At 35.0% G+C, this 27,450-nt stretch overlaps 3 protein-coding genes across 3 annotated transcripts; 2 read left to right on the forward strand and 1 right to left on the reverse strand.

Annotated features, from left to right (window-relative positions):
* Positions 1–1,412: 1,412 nt before the first annotated feature.
* cyc1 (cytochrome c-1) lies at positions 1,413–5,670 on the forward strand. Its single transcript, XM_079432416.1, has 7 exons — positions 1,413–1,522; positions 2,514–2,704; positions 3,499–3,625; positions 3,913–4,070; positions 4,200–4,360; positions 4,845–4,945; positions 5,090–5,670. The coding sequence occupies exons 1-7, from the start codon at positions 1,442–1,444 to the stop codon at positions 5,192–5,194; spliced, it is 924 nt and encodes a 307-aa protein (XP_079288542.1). The 5' UTR covers positions 1,413–1,441; the 3' UTR covers positions 5,195–5,670.
* An 861-nt stretch (positions 5,671–6,531) lies between these two features.
* LOC306879458 (endoplasmic reticulum-Golgi intermediate compartment protein 3-like) lies at positions 6,532–14,892 on the forward strand. Its single transcript, XM_079432411.1, has 13 exons — positions 6,532–6,683; positions 6,953–7,023; positions 7,194–7,281; positions 7,608–7,727; positions 8,141–8,234; positions 8,970–9,135; positions 9,222–9,279; positions 10,516–10,547; positions 10,635–10,731; positions 12,399–12,463; positions 12,703–12,839; positions 12,952–13,007; positions 14,071–14,892. Exons 1-13 carry the CDS (start codon positions 6,596–6,598, stop codon positions 14,148–14,150), a joined length of 1,152 nt encoding a protein of 383 aa, XP_079288537.1. The 5' UTR covers positions 6,532–6,595; the 3' UTR covers positions 14,151–14,892.
* romo1 (reactive oxygen species modulator 1) lies at positions 9,131–12,105 on the reverse strand. The gene is made up of 3 exons (XM_079432429.1): positions 11,988–12,105; positions 11,327–11,457; positions 9,131–11,197 (listed from the first exon to the last, which is right to left on the reverse strand). The coding sequence occupies exons 2-3, from the start codon at positions 11,455–11,457 to the stop codon at positions 11,089–11,091; spliced, it is 240 nt and encodes a 79-aa protein (XP_079288555.1). The 5' UTR covers positions 11,988–12,105; the 3' UTR covers positions 9,131–11,088.
* Positions 14,893–27,450: the final 12,558 nt, after the last annotated feature.

Below are 27,450 nucleotides of genomic sequence, written 5' to 3' on the forward strand. Positions count from 1 at the left end.
TAAAATGTTTTTGCTATAATTAAATACATAACATTTAAATGTACTTTAAATTAAAACTTAAATGATTTAAATTCAAATTAAATCAAACTTTGAACTTAAATTAGGGTTTTAAACTTTGGTAAGTTCAAACCCAGTAAGTAATGAACTTAGCAAAAGTAGCAAAGTTTGTCAGTGGATGTATATTTGGCGTGAGGCGCGTTTTGTGTTGTAATTTGATTACCTTGAATAGATATGTGCAGCACTTATATCATCCATCCAAAATTTATGGCAGATGCAGGCAATGTTGGGGGTAACGCATAACAAGTAACGCGAGTTATGTAATCAGATTACTTTTTTCAAGTAACTAGTAAAGTAACGGATTACTTTTTAATTTACAGTTAAAGTTACTTTTTTCCCATTTATTGACTGACAGTTCTCCTGTCCCCGTGTTGGGAGAAATCGGCATTGTGTGCGCTGTGAGAAAATGATGTTACTGTTCTAGACTAAATGTGAATGTGCATTAATTCATCCCACTCTCAAAAAACAGGTTTAGTATTCAATTAAACTGTAAAATGCTAACTCAGAATATGACACAAACCTGCAATAATTAAATATATTAAACAACACAAATGTACCTAATCCCATTTTATTAACCAATGTCTTTGCTGCTGACCTTTGATGACCAGTTCAACCATACAAATAAGCAAAAATGACTTCATTGCTTCATTGTTTTTTTTATTGCTGAAGCGTGTTGAACCTTTTTCTCCTGCGTTTTACTGTACAGCCATGAATTTACTTTTTCTTCAGCCTGATGTTGTTTATTCATTACACTTTTTGGTGTGAAAGGGCTTTTACATTTGCTATATATAGAGAGAGAACTTCTTATATTAAAAACAATCAAGCCCTGCTCATATAAAAAAAAGTAACGTAACGCATAAAACTTTACCATGTAACGTAATTAGTTACTGTTTTTAGGGAGTAACGCAATATTGGAATGCATTGTTTACTGTTTACTGTACTTTTTCTATTTGTATTTTTGTAAACTTGAGGTTTTTCTTAATTTTGTTGGACAATTTGTTGGACAGTCGTACAATACATTTCACTACATGTCGTACTACGTATGTATATGTATGTGACAAATAAAATTTGAATTGAATTACTTTTAAAAGTAACTGTCCCAAACAATGCAGTGCTCTTTGTTTCTACCTCTAAGTGGCGCTATATAAAAATAATAATACAAAAATACACTTTTAAACGCTTTTAAAATAAAATACCGCAGCAGTTGAGCACAATAAAAACACTTTACTCTTATTACATTACATATATTCTCCATAATTGTAAAATATAATGTTAAATTGCATAATGTATAAGTTTTATAACACCTTGTGTAATTTTCAGGGACGGGAGGGGCAGGGTGGCTTGCTTCCGGCGGAAGCGTCTTTCTATCCGCAGAGTCAAGATCATGGCGGCGCTCCGTGTGTTCGTGGTCTCCGGCACCGGGAGAACCCTCCTGAACACATCCAAAAACATTCATTCTCCACGGGTATGGACACGTGTTCTCTTTTCTTTCTTATTTGCTTGATTTTCACATTTTGGCGTGTGAAGGATGCAAATATACGTCTTATTTCTTCGGCATGTCCTCTTACAGTGCATTATGTACAGCAAGGTCACAGCAGCTGTGGCTCATTACATTCGCATCATGATATTTGTTCTTTTATATTAGTGCCATAGCACATTAACTGTCTACTAAGGAGGGTAATTTGTGAGAAAGCATGTGTGTTTGGATTAAAAAGCACATATAACTGATGCGAGCTGAGTTTATGCTGGGAGGTGACATCCAATACATTATTAATATATCCTCGTAGTTTTAACACGTCAACTATTTCTGATTGTTTGGCATATGATATGATTTAATTCTAAATTGTATTCCTAGCATAGTTTAAGTCGAATGTTGAATTGAAGTATTTGTTTTAATGACAGCAACATTTGAGCTGGCATAAACAGTGACATCTGACATTATTTGAGAATATTACTTATGTTATTTTTTTGGTCAGTCTGTATTTTGCACAAAGAATTTAACTTTATTAGAGACCTAGATGTCATACAAACATTTTCAGAATCTTAACATCATTTACATGTTTAATGTGGTCCCCAATTTATGTACTCTTATCATATTTGTAAAATAAGTTAATAGAACTTAATATATTTGTAAGGTGTTTTAATTTGCATTTATGGCTGTCCTTCATTGGTGCCGAATTTGTCATTATATGTATGTTTTTAATAGTTTTAATGTTTTGTTTTTGGACATGACTGCCTGTTACTACCTTGGAGTGCCATATAAATTCATTTGTATATGATTATGGTAATAGTTCAGTTTCTCATCTTATTGCAATATGCACATTGATCCCTTCTTATATTTAATATGTGCATGTTGGGATGACGCTCATCATGCAATAATCAGCTGTATTTAAGCAGCGTTATCCATCAGTTTACTAACTGAAAATTAATCCTAGCCAACAATTTTTGCTTTTTAGGCCAACATGTCATTCGCTAGCTTGCCGAAGGGACGGAAGATAGCCCTGACTGCGTTTGGAGTGCTGACGACTGGAGGAGCAGGTCTGGCTCTGATGCTGCAGCAGTCAGTCAAGGCCTCTGATTTGGAGCTGCACCCACCGTCATACCCCTGGAGCCACAACGGCTTGCTGTCCTCCCTCGACCATGCCAGGTACCTTAAAGGATAGAACTCTTAATATTTGATATGCAGATTTCTAAGGCCTCTAAATGATCAACATCATTGAAAAAACCTGTTGGACACAATCTACTTCATGCCATCTGTTGTCTGATTGATAGCTCACGCTGTTTTTTCTTTGTTTTTACAAGAAGAAGGTCGTCTTGTATAGTTAAGTCGTAGTTGTATATGATAAGTCATGTTACATGTGAATTCTTTATTGATTTTTATAAAGTAAATGTAAGAATAGCTTTTATGTTTATGTAAGAACATTTACTGGACAGAAGAAACCTGTGTGTACTTGATTATTCGTACGTCATTTTATTAAAAATGATACATCAGGCTTTTGAGGAAAGTTTTTGTAAAATTTGGATAAAATCTTATTATCCATATTCTCACTGTCATATATGAGCCAAAAAATCCTGATGTATCAAATATGATACTCAACGAAAGTAGATTTTGTCGAAAGATTCAATAAACTGCTCCATTAAAAAAAAAAAAAAAAAAAAGTAGATTAATATAGTTAGGAGTGTCAGTATTATCTCATTTCTCTCCTACTGGAGTAAAAGTGATGGTTCCCCTCACTCGCCCTTATATTCAGATATAATTATTATACATTGCATATTCACAACAGAATATTAATTTTCAGGATATTCCTTGCAGTACAATAAATATTTGTTCTTATTGACGACCTTTAGGAGGAAGTGTGCATATAAATGGCCACTAGATCAAATTACAGAGGTATCCAAATATTCTGAGTTAACCAATCTTCTAATGGCTGTGTTTTTCAGTATTCGTCGTGGGTATCAGGTGTATAAGCAGGTGTGCTCGGCCTGTCACAGTATGGAGTACTTGGCCTTCCGTAACTTGGTGGGAGTGTCACACACAGAGGCAGAGGTCAAGACCCTGGCTGAAGAGGTCGGTTTTCTTAAAATGTTAACCCAAACGCAACTACAAAATAATTATCTCATTGCACTGCTGTGCTTGTTAGGGCACAGCAATACAATAAAAACCACCGCCTTAGCAAAGTCCTGGCTATTGTGGTGGCAAATTTTACACAGAAGCAAGCACCACTAACATTTTCTCTTGGGAAATGAAATAGTGTAGGGTCAGAGGGATTTTGTTAAGGGGATGGTCGACTTAATATCTTCGACACACATCTGTACTGTGTGCTTTGTCTGTAATGTTAATATTCTGTTATGCAGATTGAAGTTGTGGATGGTCCTGATGACAGTGGAGAGATGTTCACCCGACCGGGAAAACTCTCAGATTACTTCCCCAAACCCTATGGAAACCCTGAAGCCGCCCGTGCTGCTAACAACGGCGCTCTGCCCCCTGACCTCAGCTATATTGTCAATGCCAGGTAATGGATTACTTTTGATCAGGTGCGAAAGTCATTATTATTTTACATCTAAATTGCCACAAGCATCACTAAAACCTCTTTATCATGATCTTATAGTTTAAACTCTTTTTCTCTCTCTCTCTCGCTCAGGCATGGAGGGGAAGATTACGTGTTTTCTCTCCTGACCGGTTACTGTGACCCTCCAGCTGGTGTGGCTGTGAGGGAGGGCCTTTATTACAACCCTTACTTCCCTGGCCAGGCCATTGGTATGGCACCACCCATCTACAATGAGATCCTCGAGTATGAAGATGGTGAGTTTTTAATGTTTTCTTTTATCATTACTCCTTTTTACACACACATTCATAATTCTTCTAGGACTGTCAACAGATCAGTCTTGTGTTTGTTATTAAACCTAATTCAATTCATTTCTTTCTTTTTTGCCTTTCTATGTTTTGTGCATTTATTTTTAATTTGTTTAGTTCATTTTGGTGGAAAGGAGGGAATATAACAAGATTTGTCAGCCCGCCGATGGCTTTCTCATAAACTGTTTATTTTACTCATGGGTTAGATTTCATGCTTTCTGAGCTTTGATTATAATTAAATTCTGCGACATAAATGCTGTAAATGATGATTGTTTTATTAATCATCCTATCTAATTTGATTTGCCTATAAATTAGATAGTTAAATGGCTAAATATAAATATGCATTATATGCAGTTATGAGGTATGACAACTAAAGGACATGAAGTATGACATGCCATTGGTCAGATTTTAATAACTCTCTTCTCCTCCATAGGAACCCCTGCCACCATGAGCCAGGTTGCTAAAGATGTCTGTACTTTCCTGAGGTGGGCGGCCGAGCCAGAACATGACCAGCGTAAACGTATGGGACTGAAGGTTTGTATTTTTCTTTTTCATCTCTACCAGTTAATTTTCTTTCAGATATTGGTTGCATGTAGAGATGTTGCATCTCGCATTAAAGCACCATCACTTAAAAAAAAAAAAAAAGTGCTTATTGTTTTTCTCTGATTCTCTCTGCAGTTGTTGATGGGCGCCTCCATACTTGTTCCCTTGGTCTACTACCTGAAGAGGCACAGGTGGTCTGTGATGAAGAGCAGAAAGATCGCCTACAGGCCTCCCAAATAAAGCCAAACTGCTGCCTTCACCAGGCCTTGACACAACGTAAAAACCTGATTCACGATTGTCCGATCTTTTTCAGAATGCGCAATGCTTCAATATAAGGTTGCTATCATCACTAACCGCTGGACATCCTTTCAAATAGGTGTCCTTGCTCCTAAATGACTTGGGGAGTGGGACCGGAGACAACCTTTATGATGTTTTACTGTAAAATAAATAATATCTCAATTAATTATTTGTGGTTGTTTGCAGAGGCGAAAATCAAAAATACATTTGCAACCACCTTGTGCTTTGTGAGATTTGTCCTTGCAGTAGATTCTCTACACTTTGTTGTGTAAATATTTAATAAAAGCGGTATACCTTAATGACCTCTTATAACAAATCTGGCAGTTTGTGACCTAATTCTTTGTTTGTTCATTTAGATTTATTTGTTTAGTTGGTGCTTTTTATCCAAAGCGACCTAAATAAACCTGAAGTCATTCATCAAAAATGACAGTGTCATCAGATGACCTGTGATTTTTGTAACATATACCAACTTTGGAATTTTATAAGAACAGATAACTAAGTTTAGATGTGTATAAAATGTGGTAAATCAATTACAATAGCTGTTTTCTGGGATTTTCTGGCACCATAAAGCAGAATACAATTATAGCCATTCCTTCATAATTGTTTTAAATGTTTTTATAACTTTCTCTAGATAAACATGCACAGGTATCACATTCATCTTCATAACTACGGATCTAATTTAATATTTTAGACTTGAAGTCACTAATATTAATCAAGAGAGCACTGGGTAAATAACATTGTAGCCAAACCTCTCAAGATAATTGTAAATAATGCCTGAAATATTAAAACAATAGTGTAAAATATTCTTAAATTTGACTGTAATACAGCAGAAAATACTGGAATGAAGGAGGTACAAAAGATAAGTATTTACAACTTAATATATCCACATAGTTTCACTTAAAATATTGAACAAAGCAAGTGAGAATGAAATATATATAAAGTGTGTGTGTGTACAAAAGTAAATACATTTAACACCACAAAATGTGTATATGATATAATTTAGTTAAAGCCGTGTTGCATGGTCTTGCAGATCTTACTACACATTTTTGTCTGTAATTACATGGGTGTGGCAAAAGTTAAATGGCTAATATATAAATAATATATTAAATCCACGTTAAGGTATAATACAAACAATTTTAGAATAAAGTTTTTATAATGATAAGGTGCAGTGCACAGTGCAGTTATTTCAGAAATCTACCACTAGAGGGTCAACATACCAAAGACGTTCCAGCCACGTGGTGGAATCTGATTGGCTGAGAGGATTCCATCACTTCCTCCGTGTACCGGAAATGGGTCACTGGAAATCGAAGTGACGGCTAGCTTTACCGCTGGAAGAGAGGGAGAATGGATGCGTTAAATAAACTTAAACAATTTGACGCTTATCCGAAAACTCTAGAGGACTTTAGGATCAAAACATGCGGAGGAGCCACGGGTGAGTGAGACAGATCCACCGGCTGAGCGCCGTTCATACACACAGGCTCATGGGGAGAAAGCACTGCTGAACAGGCTAATTAACAAAGTCGTAAAATATACACATATAATTACATATTGAAATGACACAAAAATGAACATAGTTTGAATGGAAGGTGTCACTGGGGCGCATAAATTCAAAACTGTATGAGATAAGAGTCATGTTTAATGTGACTGTGATTTAAATGCCATGTCTTTAGGAAGTTCACATGTTCTTTGTTCACTTTATAGTGACCATCATCAGTGGACTTATCATGCTGATTCTGTTCTTCTCTGAACTACAGTATTATCTCACTAAGGAGGTGGGTGAATGATTTCATACAACCTTGTGCTATTTAATATAACTCAATCTCATGACATCTGTCAGTCTATAGTGTGTGTATATTTATATTTTCTTAATAGTACTATTTAGAGCCGTTCATAAAATTTGGATGGAATATATTTGAGTTCTGGCTGTGATGTCACCTCTTAGGTCCATCCTGAACTATTTGTAGACACTTCCAGAGGAGACAAACTGAGAATCAACATTGATGTTATATTTCCTCATATGCCTTGTGCCTGTAAGTAAACATTTTATTCTGATTTATGTTTTGCATAATTTGTAGATAAAAGTTACTCTGCTGTTGAATGAATGAAGGTACTATACTGTGCAATATTTTTAGATTTCGAATGACCACACAATGTCTGGTCATAGCATATATAGATTGCAGTGTTTCAAGGAAATTTTCAATATCATATATCACCCTAAAAACCTGATGCAATCATAAAAAAGCAAACTGATACTTACCTAATTGAAGATGGTGACTTCATGATATTTACTCAATCTGTTTGAGGTTATTTTCTCTGGGTGCATGGGTTGTTTACACTTGTGATTTTGTTTTCTTAGATTTGAGCATTGATGCCATGGACGTAGCAGGAGAACAGCAACTAGATGTGGAGCATAACTTATTTAAACAGAGACTTGACAAAGACGGCCAGCCAGTCACAGGAGAGGTTGAAAAACACGGTCAGCATCATCATATCAAGCTGATATTCTTATTTTCTGATGTACTGCTGAAAAAAATTGTACATTATATTATTCCTGTACGATGCTCATAAAGTGATTTGATGCTTAAATATTGCATTAATGCATTCAAGTTTAACTCTTTCCACACACAAAGAAAATACTATAAGGAATAGTTCATGCATAAATGAAAGTTTAAAAAAAGAGAAATATGGCCAATTTTATACTTTTATGGTGCTTGTTTTGCGCCCTTCGTGAACTTCAAATTAACAGAATTCTTCAAAAACAAAATCATTAAATTCTAAAATAAATGTAATGTCTAAAATAAAATCTAATAAAAACTGTTAATAAAAGAACTAAAATAATTTGAATATACGCATTGATTTGACCTGTCCTCTCTGTTGTTTCCTGTGCAGATATGGGGAAAGATGAGGAAGGAGTGTTTGACCCCAGCACGCTGGATCCTGACCGCTGCGAGAGCTGTTATGGAGCTGAGATGGACGATTTAAAGTGAGTTTCACCTGATAATGCACCACCACCACATACAGAGCAGCAGAGGTTTCCTGATGGGGAAGCTGCTGGTAGAACAGGTCTGTCTGCAGGCATGAAACCAGTTCTGAAAGCTATAGTTACAATCCGGTAAATCGTCAGGTGCTTACGTAGTCAAAATTGCTCACATTCATAACCACCTGGCTGAATGAAAGGAGAGGAGATTAATTAGATCTTTAAAATTCCCTCAGGGCCTCTGTATTCACACTTATTTTTTGAAAGTAAGTGCCTTGTAGACAGAGGAATTGTCTGTCAACTGTTCAAATTTAAAATTGTATTTGTATTGTAAACGGTTTTCTTCAAAAGACCTTCAATAGTAATGTATTTGAGACAAGTGTAAATGGCGATCTGTGTTATTGTAGTATTATTTATATACAATTAGTATTTATTACCATTTAGTTTTTAAGTTTAGTTTAAGTTTTACTAATGTTATGCGCTTTTGTCATGTTATTTTTTTGTTTCTATTTAACTTTTATCTTTATTTTTTGTAACATTTTATTTTAGTTAGTTGCCAAGGCAGTATTTCTAATTTTAAGTTTTTCATTTATATTTCAGCTTTATTATAAGTAACAAAAACAATTATTGATAGTTTTAGGTGACAGTAACAACATTACGTTTGATCAGCGCCTGATGTTAATAGCAGGTGTATATAGGGCTAAAGAGTTTGTGATTTAAGACTAACTGCTTGTTCTGCAGGTGTTGTAATACCTGTGATGATGTGCGGGAGGCGTACCGGCGGCGTGGCTGGGCGTTTAAGAACCCTGACACCATTGAGCAGTGTAGGAGAGAGGGCTTCAGCCAGAAGATGCAGGAACAGAAGAATGAGGGATGTCAAGTCTATGGCTTTCTGGAGGTCAATAAGGTAACATGCAGCCCTGTGAATAATATTTTTATTCAAGTACATTCTATTTAAAAAAAAAAAATCACATTTCCTATATCTTTCTCCAGGTGGCAGGAAATTTCCATTTTGCCCCTGGAAAGAGCTTCCAGCAGTCTCATGTACACGGTAAAGACTTAGGTGTAGTTATGTATGAATCGAACACAAACCAAAGCTCTTAGGTCTGATGTAGAGGCATGTTTATTAGTTTCCAAATTAAACGTTTTGTTCTCTCAAAAATCTAAATTGAAACAGCTTTTATATTAAGCCTATGTGCCAATATGCGTCAGACCTGAAAGACTGGTTTGTCTGCATGTATTCAGATGCTAATTTCTTAGTATGCAAAGAAGTGCATGGTGAGCCATTCAGTGCTGTCTTGAGATCTGCATTTATGTAGAGAAATACACAATGCATGTTGCTTTTTTCTGCCTGCTTTCTCAAAACCGTTCATCAGTCCATGCACCTTAGAATCTGTGGATTAAATCCATTCAGATTCTGTTTTATATTGACCAGTTGCCTTGTTTTTGGGCTGATGAACAGTTTCTTGTTGTTTTTGCAAGCGTGCCTTTTAAGATCTAATGATTTCCTCTATGCATTCATTACCTTGTGGTGTTGATCATTGATGCTGTAAATCAAAGCTGTTTTATTAATTAAATGATTTTTGGGAAGTCTGGGTTTTTAACTTTGGGACAAAAGGGTTTCTATGCTTTCCCACCAAAGCTCACAAATCTTTCTAAGTAACAAGGTACAGAACTAACACCAGTTATGCTTGGTCATACATAGGCTATTCTTCCAATGGCTGAAGTGCATATACAGTATTTATTAATACTCCTTTACAGACCCTGGGTTCAATGCCAAACAATATTTCAATAGGAAAAAGAGAGATTATAATTTGGCAATTACAATTTTACTCTAGTATTGGAATGAACTTAAAGGGCCAGTGGTTGTCACAAATTCCTCTTGAAAACTTTGCTTTCCAAAAACAAAACCCATTTAGTGACTATTTTCTCTTTCTGCAGTGCATGCTGTGGAAAGTAAGTTGATCTTTTATATTTTCATGAATCTTTATAGCAAGACAAGTTAGAATTTACCTTGTTACTACATCAGTAATTCTGCTTTTCTCTGCTCATAATTTGATTTTGAGATTTAACAAATTTTCAGTTTGTGATTTTGATATAGCAGTGGCTTTAAAGTTAATGTATCATGATTCTCATCAGCAAGTGCATCTGTGACCACTTAACAATACGCTCTCCCTTTGTTTGAAATGTGCAAACTTTCTAGACTAATTAAATTCACTTAAGATGCTTTTACAAATAGTGCATCTTTAAAAACATTAATTTTGTTATTTGATTCCTTTATTTTCAGTTCATGATCTGCAGAGCTTTGGACTAGACAATGTGAGTTGCTTCACTTCTTTCCAATTAGATTGATCTGCCACTGCCTACAATATTAGACCTAACAGAATTTGTTTGGTATAACCGCAGATCAACATGACACATTTCATCAAACATCTTTCATTCGGCAAAGACTATCCAGGAATTATCAACCCGCTAGATGGTACTAATATAGCAGCACCTCAAGGTAAGTTCTTTTTCATGCCTCAGGTAAAAATCAGTATTTAAAAGAATGGTTGTCCAGAATTAAAGAGCCCTTTATCTTCTCCGTGGTCATTTCATTGCCAGCCCTCCATAGACAGCAGAAAGGTCACTGCTAAAGGTCAATCCCATGTAGCTGACTTTAACCTATTCTGCTGGACACCGATGAAAAGGAAGGTTGTCCTCAAATTGTCAATTAAATCTTAGATTGAGCCCAAGATTTAGAATTTTTTTAATTAGTTTTTATTGACACCTATTTCCTTGAATGTGGGTATGATAACAAAGGGATGAATCTAGAAATGGTTCACAGTCTTATAATTTCAGAAGTGGCATTAGTGTGATCTCAGCAGCGGATACCCATCCCAATGGCCATGAAGGTTCCAAACGTGCCACCGCTTTGCATCATGGTCTTCCCAACTCCACCCATCAACTCTCGACCCCTCATGCCGATCCTGGATAAAACAACCGTCTTTATTAAAACTGACTTTCTGCCAGAGTACCAGTTGCAATTAGTGTTACCAAATATAACAAATAACAATATAATTATAAATAATCCTAAAAGTGACAGCTGTTGCTAATACCTGAGACAGGAGAATGTTCCAAACATGGCACCTGCAGCCATGCCCACGGCAAAACCCATCATGAAGCCCATCTTGACTCTATCAAAGCAGCTGGGCTGCGTCTGTCCATACGGTCCTACTGTCACCGGCATCTAGAAAGAGGACAATACTTTGACTTAGTTTGCCTTTCGTTATTTAGTACCATGCAATAAAACGTGTGTGTGTATATACATAAAACATTTATATATAATTGTATATTAATATATAAGTGTATATATTTTAAACTGTAGTTTTATTTATATGCACCAAAAATTTGTTTAATTTTAAAAAAATGTTTCTATACACACACACACATTATATATACACATATATAATAAAAAATGTTTGGCTTGTTGCTTGTACCTATGCTGTCTAGGTAGGTGGCTAACTAACGTTTTACTCATAAACCACACACCTGCGTGTTATATAAATGAAAGGTGAAACTGAAATTGGCTTATTTATGAGGTTTAAATAAATATTACGGTTAAAGTTCAACTAAAACATATAAGACTGAATTTATTGCACGGGAGTCGTTTATTTCGTTAAATGTCATCAAGGTCTCTGGCCTTGAACAAACTCCGCCGAGCACTGTAATGTTCACAACGATAAATTATGGGGTGATATATGAAGAAAGTATGCTTACCTTGTACAAATCGCTTTATGAGTGTCTCTATTAGTTAGTTTTCTGAGAAAATTGTCCAATGTTTGCTATAGCACTGTCTCACACGGACGCCATTACTTAAGAGGAAGTGGTTGGTGTTGAAGTACAAGCGGAGAATGTAGGGATGCGAAGCGCTGCAGCGCCATCTAGCGGTAGAGCCAATCACCTGCTTAGACTCGCGTGCTCCCTAGCGGTCAATAATCAAACTGCAGGCGGCTTGTGATGAAATTAGTTTGTTCTTTTAAATATATTAACATCAAACAGCCACTTCTATAATCTCTTATACAAAAAGTAATTTTTAGATTCTTACTATAAATGTTAGAAAATAAGTATAAACACATGGCTTTGTGTAAAAAAAAAATTGTTCCTACTGACGCTCTTTGCTCTTTACAGCATCAATGATGTACCAGTATTTTGTGAAAATTGTCCCAACGATATATGTAAAAGGAGATGGAGAGGTAAGAGAGCTGAGCTAAAAAAAAATGAGTAAAACTGTGGTTACTTTGTATTAGTACTTAGTATTTATTAAGGTTTTACAGCACTGACTATAACTGAAGTATTAACAATTGTACAGCCATGTAATCTTTTATAAGTATGTTGATTAAGAAGATGAGACTATGTTTAAAACTCTTTAGGATGCTTGAATTATTATCTTTGAGTTGTTAGACATGAGTGATAAAAGTGTCTTTTACTTTAGGTTGTTAAAACAAACCAGTTTTCAGTAACAAGACATGAGAAAGTAGCCAACGGGCTGATTGGAGATCAGGGTTTACCTGGGGTGTTTGTGCTTTATGAACTGTCTCCGATGATGGTCAAATTCACAGAGAAGCAGAGGTGTGTAAACTAATGTTTTTGTTTTTAACTTTTCATTTAATTGCATAACATTGAGTTCACTCTGAGTGAAAGAAACAGTGTAATAATGTGTGGTTCATGTTTTCGTCTGCAGGTCTTTCACCCATTTCCTAACAGGAGTTTGTGCTATTATAGGAGGTGTTTTCACAGGTGAGATTCCATTCTGTGTTTTGTTCTTCAGTGGTTTTGACAGAAATGTACTGTGTGTGCAGAACGAAAGAATGCAGACTGTAAACCTCCTTTTACTGCTTGTTTGTACTGTAGCGGTAGCATTTTGAACATTTATATGCTCGGAACCGTCCTGCACATCATGTACATGAGAAGAGTGTAAAATCCAACCAAACCGCTTCCAATTCAGCAGCAAAGAGCAACTGTAACATTCAGAAAGGCACACTTGATCTTAAACACCTTTTGATCTCCAGACTTGAGCTTAAATGCTAAAGATTAGTGTTTGTAGATATAAAGCATTTTTAATGGCTAAGTTAGACCAGATGATAAAAAAAAGTAGTCAGCAAGTGTCCAGCATGTATGTGAACACCTTTAACACCTAAAATGCATTTTTTTTAAGGATTCAGGTTTTCTGTGCTTGATTGTAAGGCTGCTCAATTTGACAAAATATTTGATTGCATATTAATATGGCTATAAAATAATAATTATTATCATTAATATTGTTTTTGTGGTTTAATCATCATAATTATTATTTAATATTTTTGTTTAATAATAATAATACTTATTATATTAAATAATAATAAATATTACTGTTTTAATGCTTCACTATAAAAAAATCATGTAAAATTCAAGATAAAAATATAATAAGTCATTTTATTTTACAATATAAAATTACAATACTAAAATATTCAATACTATACTATTATATTATAATATAATTTAGCATTTTTGTCACTAATTATACGTTACATATATATTTATTTAATTAAATTGCAGCCATCCTATAAACATATTGTGATTTAGGTTTTATTTTGATAAATTGTTCAGTTTTAAGAAATGGTATTATTGATTAGTATTTGTGTTACTCAATCCTCATGCTTTCATGTGTGTGATTTCAGTGTTTTGACAACTTTACTGTGTATAACGTGTGAATGCAACATGCAAACATCAGTTCACCACTCCAGGGATGTTACTGGCAGATGTACCTGTAGATGAGCTCACTACTGTTTATCTCACCTAGTCCGTTTCTCTCCTGTTCCTGCAGTTGCTGGACTCATCGATTCTTTGATATACCACTCAGCAAGAGCCATACAGAAGAAGATCGAGCTGGGTAAAGCATCCTAGCAGCACACGGACACCGGGTGCATGACTGTGTCTGGAAACCTCTGTGTTTTAAAGGGAAGATGCCACAATGAAAGCCCCCAGACTGTTTCATGTTGTGGCCACAGAGCAGTATCCGTCAACACGGGGCCCCTCACACACAAGCACAGGAACCGCACAAGGACCTGTGACTAAGACACTGGCCGACTGTATTTTGGAGGATCGTACGAACGTTCGCATTAGCAGTACGCCAATGCAACAGTTGTTTACCTCTGCAAATCAAAGCTTTCTCTCTCAGATTTTGGCCTTTATTTGTCCTTTTCACTCGTTGGTTGATTTGAAAATTGTAGTCTTACCTGATCGCTTGTCATACACTGTCAGAGTTTGGCAGACTAAACCAGCAGTTTTAACAGTCGTTTGAATGAGTTTGGGTCCCTACAGAAGAATCAGAAGGACTGTCCAACTGGAATAGACACAAGCGAACTCAACAGGAATCCTGTTCTGTCGTCAAGCACACAAACTCCGTACGGAAACACAGAGACTGCAGTCTGTACAGATGTCTGTTTTTTTGTAATTGCACCTTTAACTCTAAATTCAGGGGCTGGGGTGTGTGTTTGCGAGTGTGTGTGTGGATGGGTGTTTGGTATGAGAGCGTTCTCGTCATGTTTTGTTGCTGGTTTATCTTGTGTGTGGGAAAAATGTATTTATATTTTGATTGTTCAAAGCAGTTTTTAAAATGAGAAATAAATGTAACACTGAACTTCAGTGACTCTTTTCTTGTGAATAAGCGGAAGCTAAATTCGGAACTGGAGAACAGAATTAATGCACAAAAGTAATGCTTTTAGTCGAGATTATGACAATTCTTGCTTAGTTTTTATTTGATCTTAAGTGCTTAGTTTTTATTTAATTATCATTTATATTGATTTTTAGAAACAAAGCCTACATAGATGGAGAGGCTGTGTTGGAAACTGCATACTACTCTATTATTTTATGCATATTTCTGTATAACTCGATTTTAGTGTTTAATTTTAGCATCTCTTACTAAACTGATTATTTAATCGGGCAGCAAAAAAAAAACAAATTTGCACAAAATTAGATTAATAAATAAAAAATGATGCTCTTTATTTCCGAGATGATAATTTTGTAAGTGTATGCTTAATCATAGTGTATTAAATCGCCGAAATATGCAGTACTGTATCCCACAATGTAATGCTCTGGGATTGATTTCTAATGAACTGAAATCAATATGAGTCAGTTTTGATCATCTCCTATACACATTCTTAATTGCCAAAAATACATTATGACAGGAAGTTGTACTTAAATGCAAAATAACTTATTTCCTTAATTTATTATTAAATTACACAAACAATCTGACAAAAAGTAACTTACTACTGTTTGATTGTTTCAGTTGCATAATGTGTTGTAAACAAAACGTGCAATGTATAGTGTGTACAGCACGTTATTTAGTCCACTAATATCATTGAGAACACAGTCTTGCTTTTCCTGAGGATGAGAGCTTGTTCTGAATTAAAGGTCATTCTCTGTTAGCAGACAGTCTTATTTCATGTGACTGATCCACTGACCTTTTTGTCTAAATGTTCTCCTCAGAACAAAGAGCTGACTGTTTCTGAGAGCAGGTCATATTGACCACCAGGTGGAGCTCTTGTGTTCTTAAAAATGCACAAGAATCTCAAAACGACTATTATTTATTTATTTTTTGTCTTCTTTTTTTTTAAGATAAAATGGGGAACACGTTGCCATGAGTAATTTCCTGGAAATGTGTCACAACTGCCTTTGTGCTGAAACATAACTAGTAAAGAAAGCGATTTTAGCTCGTTTAATTGGTGTAGCTGTGTTATGAGAGTCCAGCCTAAATCTTTAGAGACTTTTGTCTGATTCATTCCATATGGACATGTTTCCAGACGATTGTTTCCTGACTCTGACTGGACTTTAGTCATACTTGTCTGCTTACTGCATGCGAATGTGTATGCTATGTGAATGACATCATTTTAAAACAGTAATATGCTACATATCACACGACCATATTACTTTGTTTGTTTAATTTAGCAAGTGGCATCAAGTAGTCCTTTTTTTTTTAAGAAAAAGACAAATTTAACTTTTTAATGAATCAAGATGTTGAAAATCACATCTGATATGACTTCCAGCTCATGAATCATGCAGTAAATTGAAAGTCAATTTAATTGCATTGCATTGTGGGATACAGTACAGTATGCAGTATGTGTTGATTTTAGCATCTCTTACTAAAATGATTATTTAACAGGACAGCAAAGAGGGTGTTTTACAGTTTGTTTGTTTTTTACAGTGATGATCATTTTCAGTGCATTACAGTAGTGAAATATGCAGTATACAACCAGAGCATGTTGTGTATACTGTATTATATCCCACAATGCAATTCTCTGCACTCTGTTCCATGCATACAGAAAGCTATGAAAAGTTGCAGAAAAAAATTGCAGAAATATTAAGAGAAGTAGGCTATGTTAGTATGCAACAGTTCCGTTGCACAAATTTGATTGTTCAGAACAACAGAACTCTTGCTTATGTGGGATACTGCTTAGTTGCATTAATTGCCAGTCTATCTGTGGGAGCGTTTTCTGCATATTAAGAAATAAGGAAGATCTGAACATTTTGTGCAACATGGGAAAGACTTTCAAACTCTGCAAAACCGAGCCGAATTCTAATATTAGATGTTCTGTGCAATGATTCACTGTCTGATGAATCTGATATTGGAGGACTGGAACGTTGTGAAACATGGAGGGCAGGAAGGAAAGAAAGGAAAAAGAGGAACAGATGATAGAAAGAAGAACAAAAGGAACCTGTTGGGGATTTGGGTTTTGGAGGATTAGGTTCTGTTTGAGGATTTTTTAAAACAAATCAAATGTCTATTGTTATTAAAATGATTTGACCCTTTATTCAGAGGTGGAAGATGTGATATTGATTTCTGATATACTCGATGTTTTACACATCAAACCTTTTCGACTCTTAAAAGCTTGGAAATAAACCTTTAACATAGAAGGTATTTAAAGAACACGTACTGGTATTATTTTACACTAGATATATATTTTTTATATTTTTTATTATTGTTTGTATTTTGCATTTAGAGAAATAAGCATTTTATTTTCATTTATGTTATTTATTTTATGCGGTGTGGAAAGCACAAGGTTTCCTTCGTGGCTACATGGAAACCTTGTGCATTTCACATATACAAATAAATTATTTGTAAAAACGAATTGTGAAATGCACAAGGTTTCCTACATGGCTATGTTAAAAAATATAAATATATTATATAGTTGCTAGTTGCCAATTGCTTTGAAAAAATGTATGTGCATGTTGAGCAAAAGCATTTGGAAAAGCTACATGGGTCCTAATCCCTATGAATAATGAATTAATCAAACAGGCAGGGATGGCGTTAATTGCTGAGTGTCCTCTAAACGCTGGCTGCTGGTCACATGTCAATCCATGAAACTAGCTCAGCATAGCATCTCCATCAATGATGATGGAGCAGAAGGAGAAATCAAACTGCATTTAGAGCATTGCATGACTTCTCGGTTTGCTGTTATCTGCAGCTAATCTGCCATATATATTTATACAGCTGAGCTTTGACATGCAGATCATTAGAGACGAAGACAAAGAGAGAAACAGCTTATGCAGCCATGGTTTATGCTAATGTCTGACACTCAATGCGTATCTTATTGATTGGTCGTGTGCCTCCCGGGGTGTTGAGGAAAATAAGTAGACATCCAGTCTTTGCATAGAGGATTTAGAGAGACAAACAGGCCTCACTTGGTCTGAAGTGATTAGCTATGCGCATAGGACAGAAGTTAGTGAGCAGTTAGTCCTGGTGAGTCTTAGCATGCCTCGGCCAATGGGACATCTGTTACTACAGATCCATCATTCACTGTTACTTCACACACACACACCCTGCATTTGTTTCAAATGCCCATCCATCTTTTTTTGAGCAATAGTGATTACAGCCCAATTGATTGTTGAGTTGATAGGTGGGGATCATGAAACCTACTCTATGAAACGACAAAATAAATAACAGAATAGAGTCTTTACGATCCCCCAACTGTAAGGTTACTGAAGGGGATGCATCTGTTTTATATGAATGCCCGTTTTCACCATGGAAAAAAAAAAAAAAAAAAAAAGGTAATTGTGACTTTTTATCATACAGTTCAGACTTTTCTTCTCAGATCTGTGCAAGTCTGAAATCCGAATTGCAAGAAAAAGGTCCGAATTGTGAGATTTAAAGTTGCATGTACCTTTAATTTTTATTCCATAATTTTGCATTCTTTTATATATATATATATATATATATATATATATACAGTGCCCTCCAAAAGTATTGGAACAGTAACTTTTGATCTTCAGCACTTTTAGAGTTTCGTCCCTCTATCTGATGTGAGCATAAGTATTGGATCAGTTGCCTCACGGGTCTTTCTAAGTGATCAGCTGTGTCCTGTTGCATTCATTCTTCAGATATTAAAACCAGGGAATGTGTCGTGTCAGTTATATCCATTACTTCTGCATTCTGAATTCGATGATGACACACACAAACCAGGATGAAGACGAAGGAGCTGACTTTGAGAGAAAGGCAAGCAATTTTGATGCTAAAAGAAAAGAGGAAGTCAGTTAGAGCTATAGCAAAAACAAACGGCATGGAGAAATTTGTTTGGACACCACCAGCGACAGCAGCAACCAACAACAACCTGATCGGCTGTGAAAACAACAGTAGTTGATGACAGACAAATCATAAAAGCTGTGAAAATGAATCCTAAAAGACATGTCTGTAAAAATCACCAACAACTTCCAGAAAGCTGGGGTGATGCTCTGACAATCTACTGTACTCAGGAGACTTTGACACAGAATTACAGATGCTACACAGCAAGATGCAAACCTCTGACCAGCACCAAAAATAGAAAGGCAAAATTAGAGTTTGCAAAAAAGCACAAAGGTGAGCCAGAAGAGTTTTGGAACTGTGTTTATGGACCGATGAGACAAAGATGAACTTTATCTAAGTGATGGGAAACCAAAAATGTGGAGAAAAAAAGGGAACTGCAATGATCCCAAGCATACAGCCTCATCTGTAAAGCATGGTGGAGGTGGTGTCATGGCATGGGCATGCATGGCTGTCTCTGGAACAAGCCCTCTCAACTTTACTGATGACCTAATGTATGATGACAGTAGCAGAATGAATTTGGAAGGGTACAAAACCATCTTGCCTACCAATATTCAAGAAAATCCCACCAGATTAATTGGGAAGTGCTTCATATTGCATCAAGACAATGACCCAAAACACCCTGCCAGTTCAGTCAAGGAATTTGTAAGGGCAAAGAAATGGAAAGTCTTAGATTGCCCAAGTCAATCTCCAGATTTAAATCCGATTAAACATGAATTTCACCAGCTGAAGAGGAGAATAAAGGCAGAAACTCCCCCAAACAAGCAACAATTGGAATTGGCTGCCTTAAAGGCTGGGAAAAGTATTTCAAAGGATGAGACCAAGAGTCTGGTGATGTCTATGGGTCACAGACTCACTGCTGTGATTGTGTGCAAGGGATCTACAACTAAATAATAGCTTTTATTCTTTTATATCTGCCTTATGTTCAACTGTCCCAATACTTATGCTCACATCAATGAGTGGGATGAACTCTAAAAGTGCTGTTCTTTTTATTTGGTAAAACATGTATGTGTTGAAACGGCTAATAATAAAATGTGACATTCTGTAGTTGTGTCTCATATTCATCTTTTAATCATATTTGCAAATGTCTTGACTCCACAGCCAACAGAGCAATTTTGTCTTTACTGTTCCAATACTTATGGAAGGCACTGTATATATATATATATATATATATATATATATATATATATATAACAATAAAAGCAATATATATATATATATATATATATATATATATATAACAATAAAAGCAATATATATATATATATATATATATTGCTTTTAAGGCAAGACACCACAGGCGAATTAGGGTATGGATCTCACCATACTTACCGAGGTGTTCAATCCGAGTATATGTTGTTATGATTAAATATGCACCAATTTGTCTACAATTCACAACATATTTTTTTTACAATTTTATTTTATTTTTGCATTGTGAGATGCACAATGTTTCCTATTGATTAAGTGTAACAAATAGATAAAGTGTAATAAAATAAACATTTAAATATTAACTAAAGTGGATGTTTTTTTTCCAATAGTCTGAAAGCATACATGCTATGGAAGCAAAATAGTCTGAAATCTCAAAAATGACCGATGCATGAAAAATCAATGGCTTTGCCTGCAGTGTCTGACAACAACATCTTGAAGAACATCTTGTGCTTCAAAGGAAGCAAGAACATCTGATCATCTGTATAAGAGTTACATGATCAGATTGGTGGGCTTGAAATAGTGCAGAAAATATTAATTATTCATAGTACAAAAATTATGTAAAACATATGGCAAAGCTAGTTTTAGAGCTTGGGAATGGGAAGGGCATGACGATAGCCATGCCAAATTTAGTATTATTTCCAAGGAACGCGCATAAAATGTATCCTGTGAATTGGACTGTAAATTGCTTTGGATAAGTGCCTGCTAGTTTAATATGTCATGTCCATACAGCAAGTTAAAAAGGTATAGAGGACACCAGTTCTAAGAGGCCTCACTCATCAGTCAGCATAATGTGTTGTAATCTAGAGTAGAAGTGAAAGCAGTTATATAAGTCACATATGGAGCTGAACATGAGAAGAGCTTGTACTGCTGGACATTATGACGCAATCCAAATTAATGCAAATCTGCGCTGATCGTTCATTGACCATTATGGAATATATATATATATATATATATATATATACACACATATATATAGTTGTTTTTTTTTTGCACTTTGATGTTATTTAGGAGGTAAATTGTGATTTGAACCATTTTAATTTTTTAATATATGCATACTTTCAGTATGAATGGGAATGCAACAGGTTCTTAAGAAAAAAAGAATGGGTTCATAAATAAATAAATACGAATAAAAATGCATAAAAAATAACAAAACATTTTAAGCAAACATTTGAAATAATAATGTTTGTTTTTCCATTATTACGTTTCAAACAACCTGATTTAAATGGACCATATTGAGATATATAATGGATAATTTACCACAAATTCTAATTTTGTCGTCATTATCACCCCTTATAAATTTAATTTCTTCCATGGAACACAAAAGATAAGATGTTTAGGAGCTTTAAAGCTTAAAAAGGGACACAAAAAATACAATAAAACCACTTTTATAGTGGTTCATGTCACTGAATTATTGGGGAAATTAGGGTTTCTGCAGGTTATGAAATAAATAATAAAAGGAATAATTTAAAGAGAACACAAAAGCTCAATCTGTACTGTAAATATAAACATTTTCTGTGAAATTGATCAAAATGAAGAGAGCTTATAATGAAATAAGTAAATAAGAATAAATATCTCCCAATACACTGTAAAAAAAAAAAAAAAAAGGTGAGCCAACTTAAAATTAAGGCAACCACCTTCAGCAGATTTTTGAGTTTTCTCAACTTATTTTTGTAGGAGATTCTCAACTTTTTGTTGTATAAACTTTAAACAACAAGTTGAGAAAACTCAAAAACCTGCTGAAGCTGGTTGCCTTAATTTTAAGTTGGCTGAAAAAAAATAATTAAAAAGGATGTTTTAATTTCTTATCTTGTAGAATCTCACTTAATTTTGCTACATTTTTCAAGACTGCATTTTACATTTGCATCTCAAGTAAGTGATTTAAGGATGTTTAAACTGTATAAAAAAAAATACTGAGGGAAGATATACATTTCTTCTAAAACATGCAACATTTAATGCCATGACATGAATTTAAGTCTTTCTGTTCTGATTGAAGAAACTTTTTAAGCAATAAAATGTGAAAGAGTGAATTAAGACCTGCAGAAACCCTGAAAATCAACTGTGGTCACCATTCACTTCCATTAGAAATGGAAATTTTTTTTTTGCTGTTTTTTTTTTTGTAGTTTTTTTGTTTTGTGTTCACCATATGTTGTATGTTTTGCACTCCTACTAAAAAAAAATAAAAAAAAAAAGAAATGGAAAAGAGCAGCTTGGACTGCTAAAAATACCTTTTTTGAGTGTGTTCTGTTCCTTTAAGTTTCTTTAACATACGTGCAGCATGAGCAGTCTTGTGATTGTAAGAATGGATAATTTGGAACAGCACCATGTTTAGCATATAAAGACAGCGGACAGTGAGACATTGTTTCTGAGAAGTGGCTTCGGGAGCGTGCGATGAATGGAGGGTTCAGTGGAGGCCAGTGGCACGCATGGCTTCAGGTTGCGGGTCAGTTGTGGCCACCAACTGCTATAGGGGCATGTGTGCCAACTCTCTGCCCTACATGGCCAGCATGAACGGATGTGCTTTGCAATGTTCTGCTGATACAGGACCTCTCTGGCATCTGCCGTGTCTTCACAGTGTCGGTTGTACTCTGTGGTACTCTTTCTGAGTATAGTCTAATTTTGGAGGTACTATGGTGATGCCCTCTCTCATTCTACCTCTCTTATTTCACTCCGCTTCGAGTTCCCTCCCGCTGCATATTTCTTCTTGCTGCACCGCTTTTCCTCTACACAGTCTGGAATTATATCCCGAGTTCCTAGAAAACATACTGGTGTAAAGTTCAAGGAAGAGACTGAAAAACAGATCACCCCCTGTACGTTCCCCTCATGTGGGAGCCATGTGAGGATTGTTTTTACTGCTTTGCTCGTCCTATGGTCATGTTAGGACATCTGTACTGTTTGAAATCTTTAATTTGGTCAAAAATGGTCAGGTTATGTGGTTAAACCTTGAAAGGATGTTATAATTATCAAGTAATTACAGTGGGAATAGCTGTAGCCGGGATTACCTTGGTTTGGACTGTCTGCCGCACACATACGCCTACAGATTGGGACATTGTTTCAGGGCTTGCATTAGGAAACTGTCAGATGGGAAGACTCCCTGCTAAAAAAAAAACAGATGTTTCTTATAGAGACATGTGCGTGTATCTGTTTTTCATTCAAACACTGAGCTCCTTCTGTTCTTCTGATCGTCTTCTTACTAGATGGATGTTTTGTGTGTGTGTGACATTTTGCATTTAAAATGTTTGCACAAGGAACCACTCGTGTTGGTGCCCGTGTGTTTCCAAACAAATCAATTATTGATTGTGAGATCTGGTGTTTTTTTTTTTTATTATTATTATTTATTTTTTTATATTATATTATATTTTTTATATTTTAAAATGTTTTGTTTATGACTCATATTTGGCAGGATGTGATGATTAGTGGTCTAAGACAATATTGTTCATATTTAGGTTTAATGATTCGAACAAACCACTAACCCTAAACTATGGTACGCTCACTGATGCTCCAGAAGGAAAAAACCATGCATTAAGAGCCGGGGCGTGAAAACTTTTTGAATTTGAAGATCAAGGTAAATTTAACTTAATTTGTCTTCTGTAAAACATTTAAGTATCTAGAAGGGCAGTACTAAATGACAAAATATGATATTTAGGCAAAACAAGAAAAATGTAGCTACTCATCTTCATTCTGTTCAAAAGTTTTCACGCCCCGGCTCTTAATGCATGGCTTTTTCTTCTGGAGCATCAGTGAGCGTTTGAACCTTCTGTAATAGTTGCAAATGAGTCCCTCAGTTGTCCTCAGTGTGAAAAGATGGATCTCAAAATCATACAGTCATTGTTGGAAAGGGTTCAAATTCTGGAAAACCAAAGAATTTGTGTGACCTGAAGGATTTTTCTGAAGAACAGCAGGCAGTTTAACTGTTCAGGACAAACAAGGGACTCATGAACAACTATTACTAAACAAAAAAATGTACAGCTTTGGATCGTTCAGGTAACAACACAGTATTAAGAATCAAGGGTATGTAAAAGTTTTAACGGGTTCATTTTTATAAATTCAACTATTATTTTCTCTTGTGGACTATATGTAAACATCTTTTATGTGAAATCTCTTATTCAGGTCAGTACTAAATAAACAATAACATGCATTTTGTATGATCCCTCTTATTTTGGTAAAATAATTAACATTTTGCAGATTCTGAAACGTGTATGTAAAGTTTTGACTTCAACTGTGTATACACACACACACACACACACACACACACATATATACACACACAGTGCTGCTAGAAAGTTTGTGAACCCTTTAAAATTTTCTATATTTCTGCATAAATATGACCCAAAACATAATCAGATTTTTGCACAAGTCCTGAAAGTAGACAAAGAGAACCCAATCAAACAAATGAGACAAAAATATTTTTTTTTATTATTATATTATTTTTTAAAAAAATATTTATTTATTCAGGAAAATGATCCAATATTGCATATCTGCGAGTGTCAAAAGTATGTGAATCTCTTGGATTAGCAGTTAATTTAAAGGTGAAGTTAGAGTGACGTTACCATCTGTGCAGAGGTGTTTTCATTAAGTGCAATGACTATCAAATGTCAGTACGTGACCCGTTTTATTCAAAGAACAGGGATCTATCAAAGTCTGATCATGTTTGTGGAAGTTAATCATGTCACGAACAAAGGAGATTACTGAGGACCTCAGAAAAAGAGTTGATGTTGCTCATCAGGCTAGAAAAGGTAACAAAACCATCTCTAAAGAGTTTGGACTCCACAAATCCAGTCAGACAGATTGTGTATAAATGGAGGAAATTCAAGACCACTGTTACCTTCCCGAGAAGTGGTCGACCAACAAAGATCACTCCAAAGCAGAACGTGTAATAGTCTGCGAGGCTGCACAAGTTCCCAGGGTAACTTCTAAGCAACTAAAGGCCTTTCTCACATTGGCTAATGTTAATGAGCCCACCATCGAGAACACCGAGCAACCATGGTGTGCATGGCAGAGTTGTAAGAAGAAAGCCACTGTTCTCCAAAAAGAAATTTGCTTGCTAAAGGTCATATGGTCAAGCCAGTGGACTATTGGAGAAAGGTTTAATGGATGGATGAACCCTAAATAGTACTTTAGCTTAAATGAGAAGCTATAATGTTTGGATAAAAGAACACGGCTTAAGAATCTTATCCCGTCTGTGAAAAATGGTGGTGGTAGTATCATGGCTTGGACCTGTTTTGCTGCATCTTGGCCAGGACAGCCTGCCATCATTGATGGAACAATGAATTCTGAATTATACCAGCAAATGCTAAAGGAAAACGTCAGGACATCAGAGTCTCAAGAGAACGTGGGTCATGCAGCAAGACAACAACCCCAAGCACACAAGTCATTCTACCAAAGAATGGTTAAAGAAGATCAAAGTTAATGTTTTGGAGTCAAAGTCCAGACCTTAATCCAATTAAAATGTTGTGGAAGGACCTAAGCAAGCAGGAGGAAACCCACCAACATCACAGAGTTTAAGTGATTCTGCACTAAGGAATGGGCTAAAACTCCTACATGTTATTGTGCAGGACTGATCAGCATTTACAAGAAACTTTACCTTCAGTTACTGCAGCAAAAGGGGGCCACGCCAGATACTGAAAGCAAAGATTCACATACTTTTGCCACGCACAGATATGTAACACTGGATCATTTTTCTCAATAAATAAATGACAAAGAAGATATTTTTTCTCTCTCACTTGTTTGATTCTTTTCTCTTTGTCTTTCAGGACTTATATGAAAATCTGATGATGTTTTGGGTCATATTTATGCAGAAATATCGAAAATTCTAAAGGGTTCACAAACTTTCAATCCTAATTTTATATAAAACAAAAAATATATTTTTGATCTAACATATACAGTATATATAATTTTTTTTTTTTTCATTTAAAAGCAACACTGCTTTACAAAAGCGACAGCAACTTCACACTGATTTGTTTTTTGACATATACCTGTTCACATTGCATAATATCCAAGTACAACGTGTGCTAGAGGAAGGAAAATGTCAATTCAAAAATGTCCAAAAATATGTATTGCAAAAGTAACGTTCATAGCTGTGGTACTGGTAGATTCCTCCCTCCTTGAGGGGCCCCATAAAGTTTAACTGTTGGTGGTATGCGGTCACACTGACAGAGCATCAAAAGCAGAAGTGAAACCTGTCGTGTACTCAGGGAACAGAGAGTGACAGTAAAGAGTGGCCGCTTCTTTGAAACTTATCAATGAACATTTTCAGTTTTACTCAACCTTTCTGTTTCGCTTTTCTAAACATCATTAATTTATATCTAACGGCTAGCACTAATAACATCTGAGATGAAACCAATCTGTGACTTTCAAGGTATTAAATATTGTTATTATATTATGTATAGTAGTATATTAATAGTTCACATCAACTAAGAATGAAGAATACTTTTACAGCATTTAGTAATCTTAGTTCATGTTCTTCTCTATATATACGAAAACATGTTTACTTTAGTATTTTTGTAAATTAACATTAACCAAGGAAAACATGAACCGATAAAATAACTTAAATGTAAGTAACTTTGGATAAGTTATTTTGTCATATACATAAATATTAATATATAAATACAAACCGAGACAACTAAATGATTAAATATAAATTCTGTGTAAAATTTAGCTTATTGTTTGTTATTAGTTAGTGATGCCTAATGTAATCGCATCCAAAATAAAAGTTTTTGTTTACATAATATATGTATGTGTACTGTGTTTGTTTATTGTGTATATATAAATACACACACATTCAGTGTAAATAATTACATGTATATAATTTATATATTTTTATTATTATATATTATATAATTTTTGTATATTATATATATATATATTAATGAAAAACAGCAAAGAAATATAAACCAAGATTATTAAATGTGACCCTGGACCACAAAAACAGTCATAAGGTTCAATTTTTTGAAATTGAGATTTATACATCATCTGAATAAATAAGCTTTACATTGATATATGGTCTGTCATGATAGGACAATATTTGGCCGAGATACAACTATGTGAATGTCTGGAATTTGAGGGTGCAAAAAATAAATAAAATACTGAGAAAATGGCCTTTAAAGTTGTCCAAAGTTGTTCTTAGCAATGCATATTACTAATCAAAAATGAAGTTTTGATATATTTACAGTTGGAAATTTACAAAATATCTTCATGGAACATGATCTTTACTTAATGTCCTAATGATTTTTGGCATAAAAGAAAAATCAATAATTTTGACCCATACAATGTATTTTTGGCTATTGCTACAAATATACCCCAGCGACTTAAGACTGGTTTTGTGGTCCAGGGTCACAAATGCCTAAAATATTCATTCTTGCTTATTGTTACCTGCTAGTTAATCATGCCTAATGCATTAATTATTGTTGATGTATCTAAACA

This window comes from Barbus barbus, assembly GCF_936440315.1.
Source record: "Barbus barbus genome assembly, chromosome: 13".
In the NCBI taxonomy this organism is placed as follows: domain Eukaryota; kingdom Metazoa; phylum Chordata; class Actinopteri; order Cypriniformes; family Cyprinidae; genus Barbus; species Barbus barbus.

What these genes read in the sequence shown, in the direction of transcription:
- cyc1 (XM_079432416.1), top strand. Translation starts at nt 1,442, where the DNA reads ATGGCGGCGCTCCGTGTGTTCGTGGTCTCCGGCACCGGGAGAACCCTC. An exon ending in TCCTCCCTCGACCATGCCAG is followed by an intron (nt 2,705 to 3,498) that starts GTACCTTAAAGG and finishes TGTGTTTTTCAG; the next exon opens with TATTCGTCGTGGGTATCAGG. An exon ending in AGCTATATTGTCAATGCCAG is followed by an intron (nt 4,071 to 4,199) that starts GTAATGGATTAC and finishes TCTCTCGCTCAG; the next exon opens with GCATGGAGGGGAAGATTACG.
- LOC306879458 (XM_079432411.1), top strand. Translation starts at nt 6,596, where the DNA reads ATGGATGCGTTAAATAAACTTAAACAATTTGACGCTTATCCGAAAACT. An exon ending in AGAGCTTTGGACTAGACAAT is followed by an intron (nt 10,548 to 10,634) that starts GTGAGTTGCTTC and finishes GTATAACCGCAG; the next exon opens with ATCAACATGACACATTTCAT. An exon ending in ATGTAAAAGGAGATGGAGAG is followed by an intron (nt 12,464 to 12,702) that starts GTAAGAGAGCTG and finishes CTTTTACTTTAG; the next exon opens with GTTGTTAAAACAAACCAGTT.
- romo1 (XM_079432429.1), bottom strand. Translation starts at nt 11,457, where the DNA reads ATGCCGGTGACAGTAGGACCGTATGGACAGACGCAGCCCAGCTGCTTT. An exon ending in GGAACATTCTCCTGTCTCAG is followed by an intron (nt 11,198 to 11,326) that starts GTATTAGCAACA and finishes TGTTTTATCCAG; the next exon opens with GATCGGCATGAGGGGTCGAG.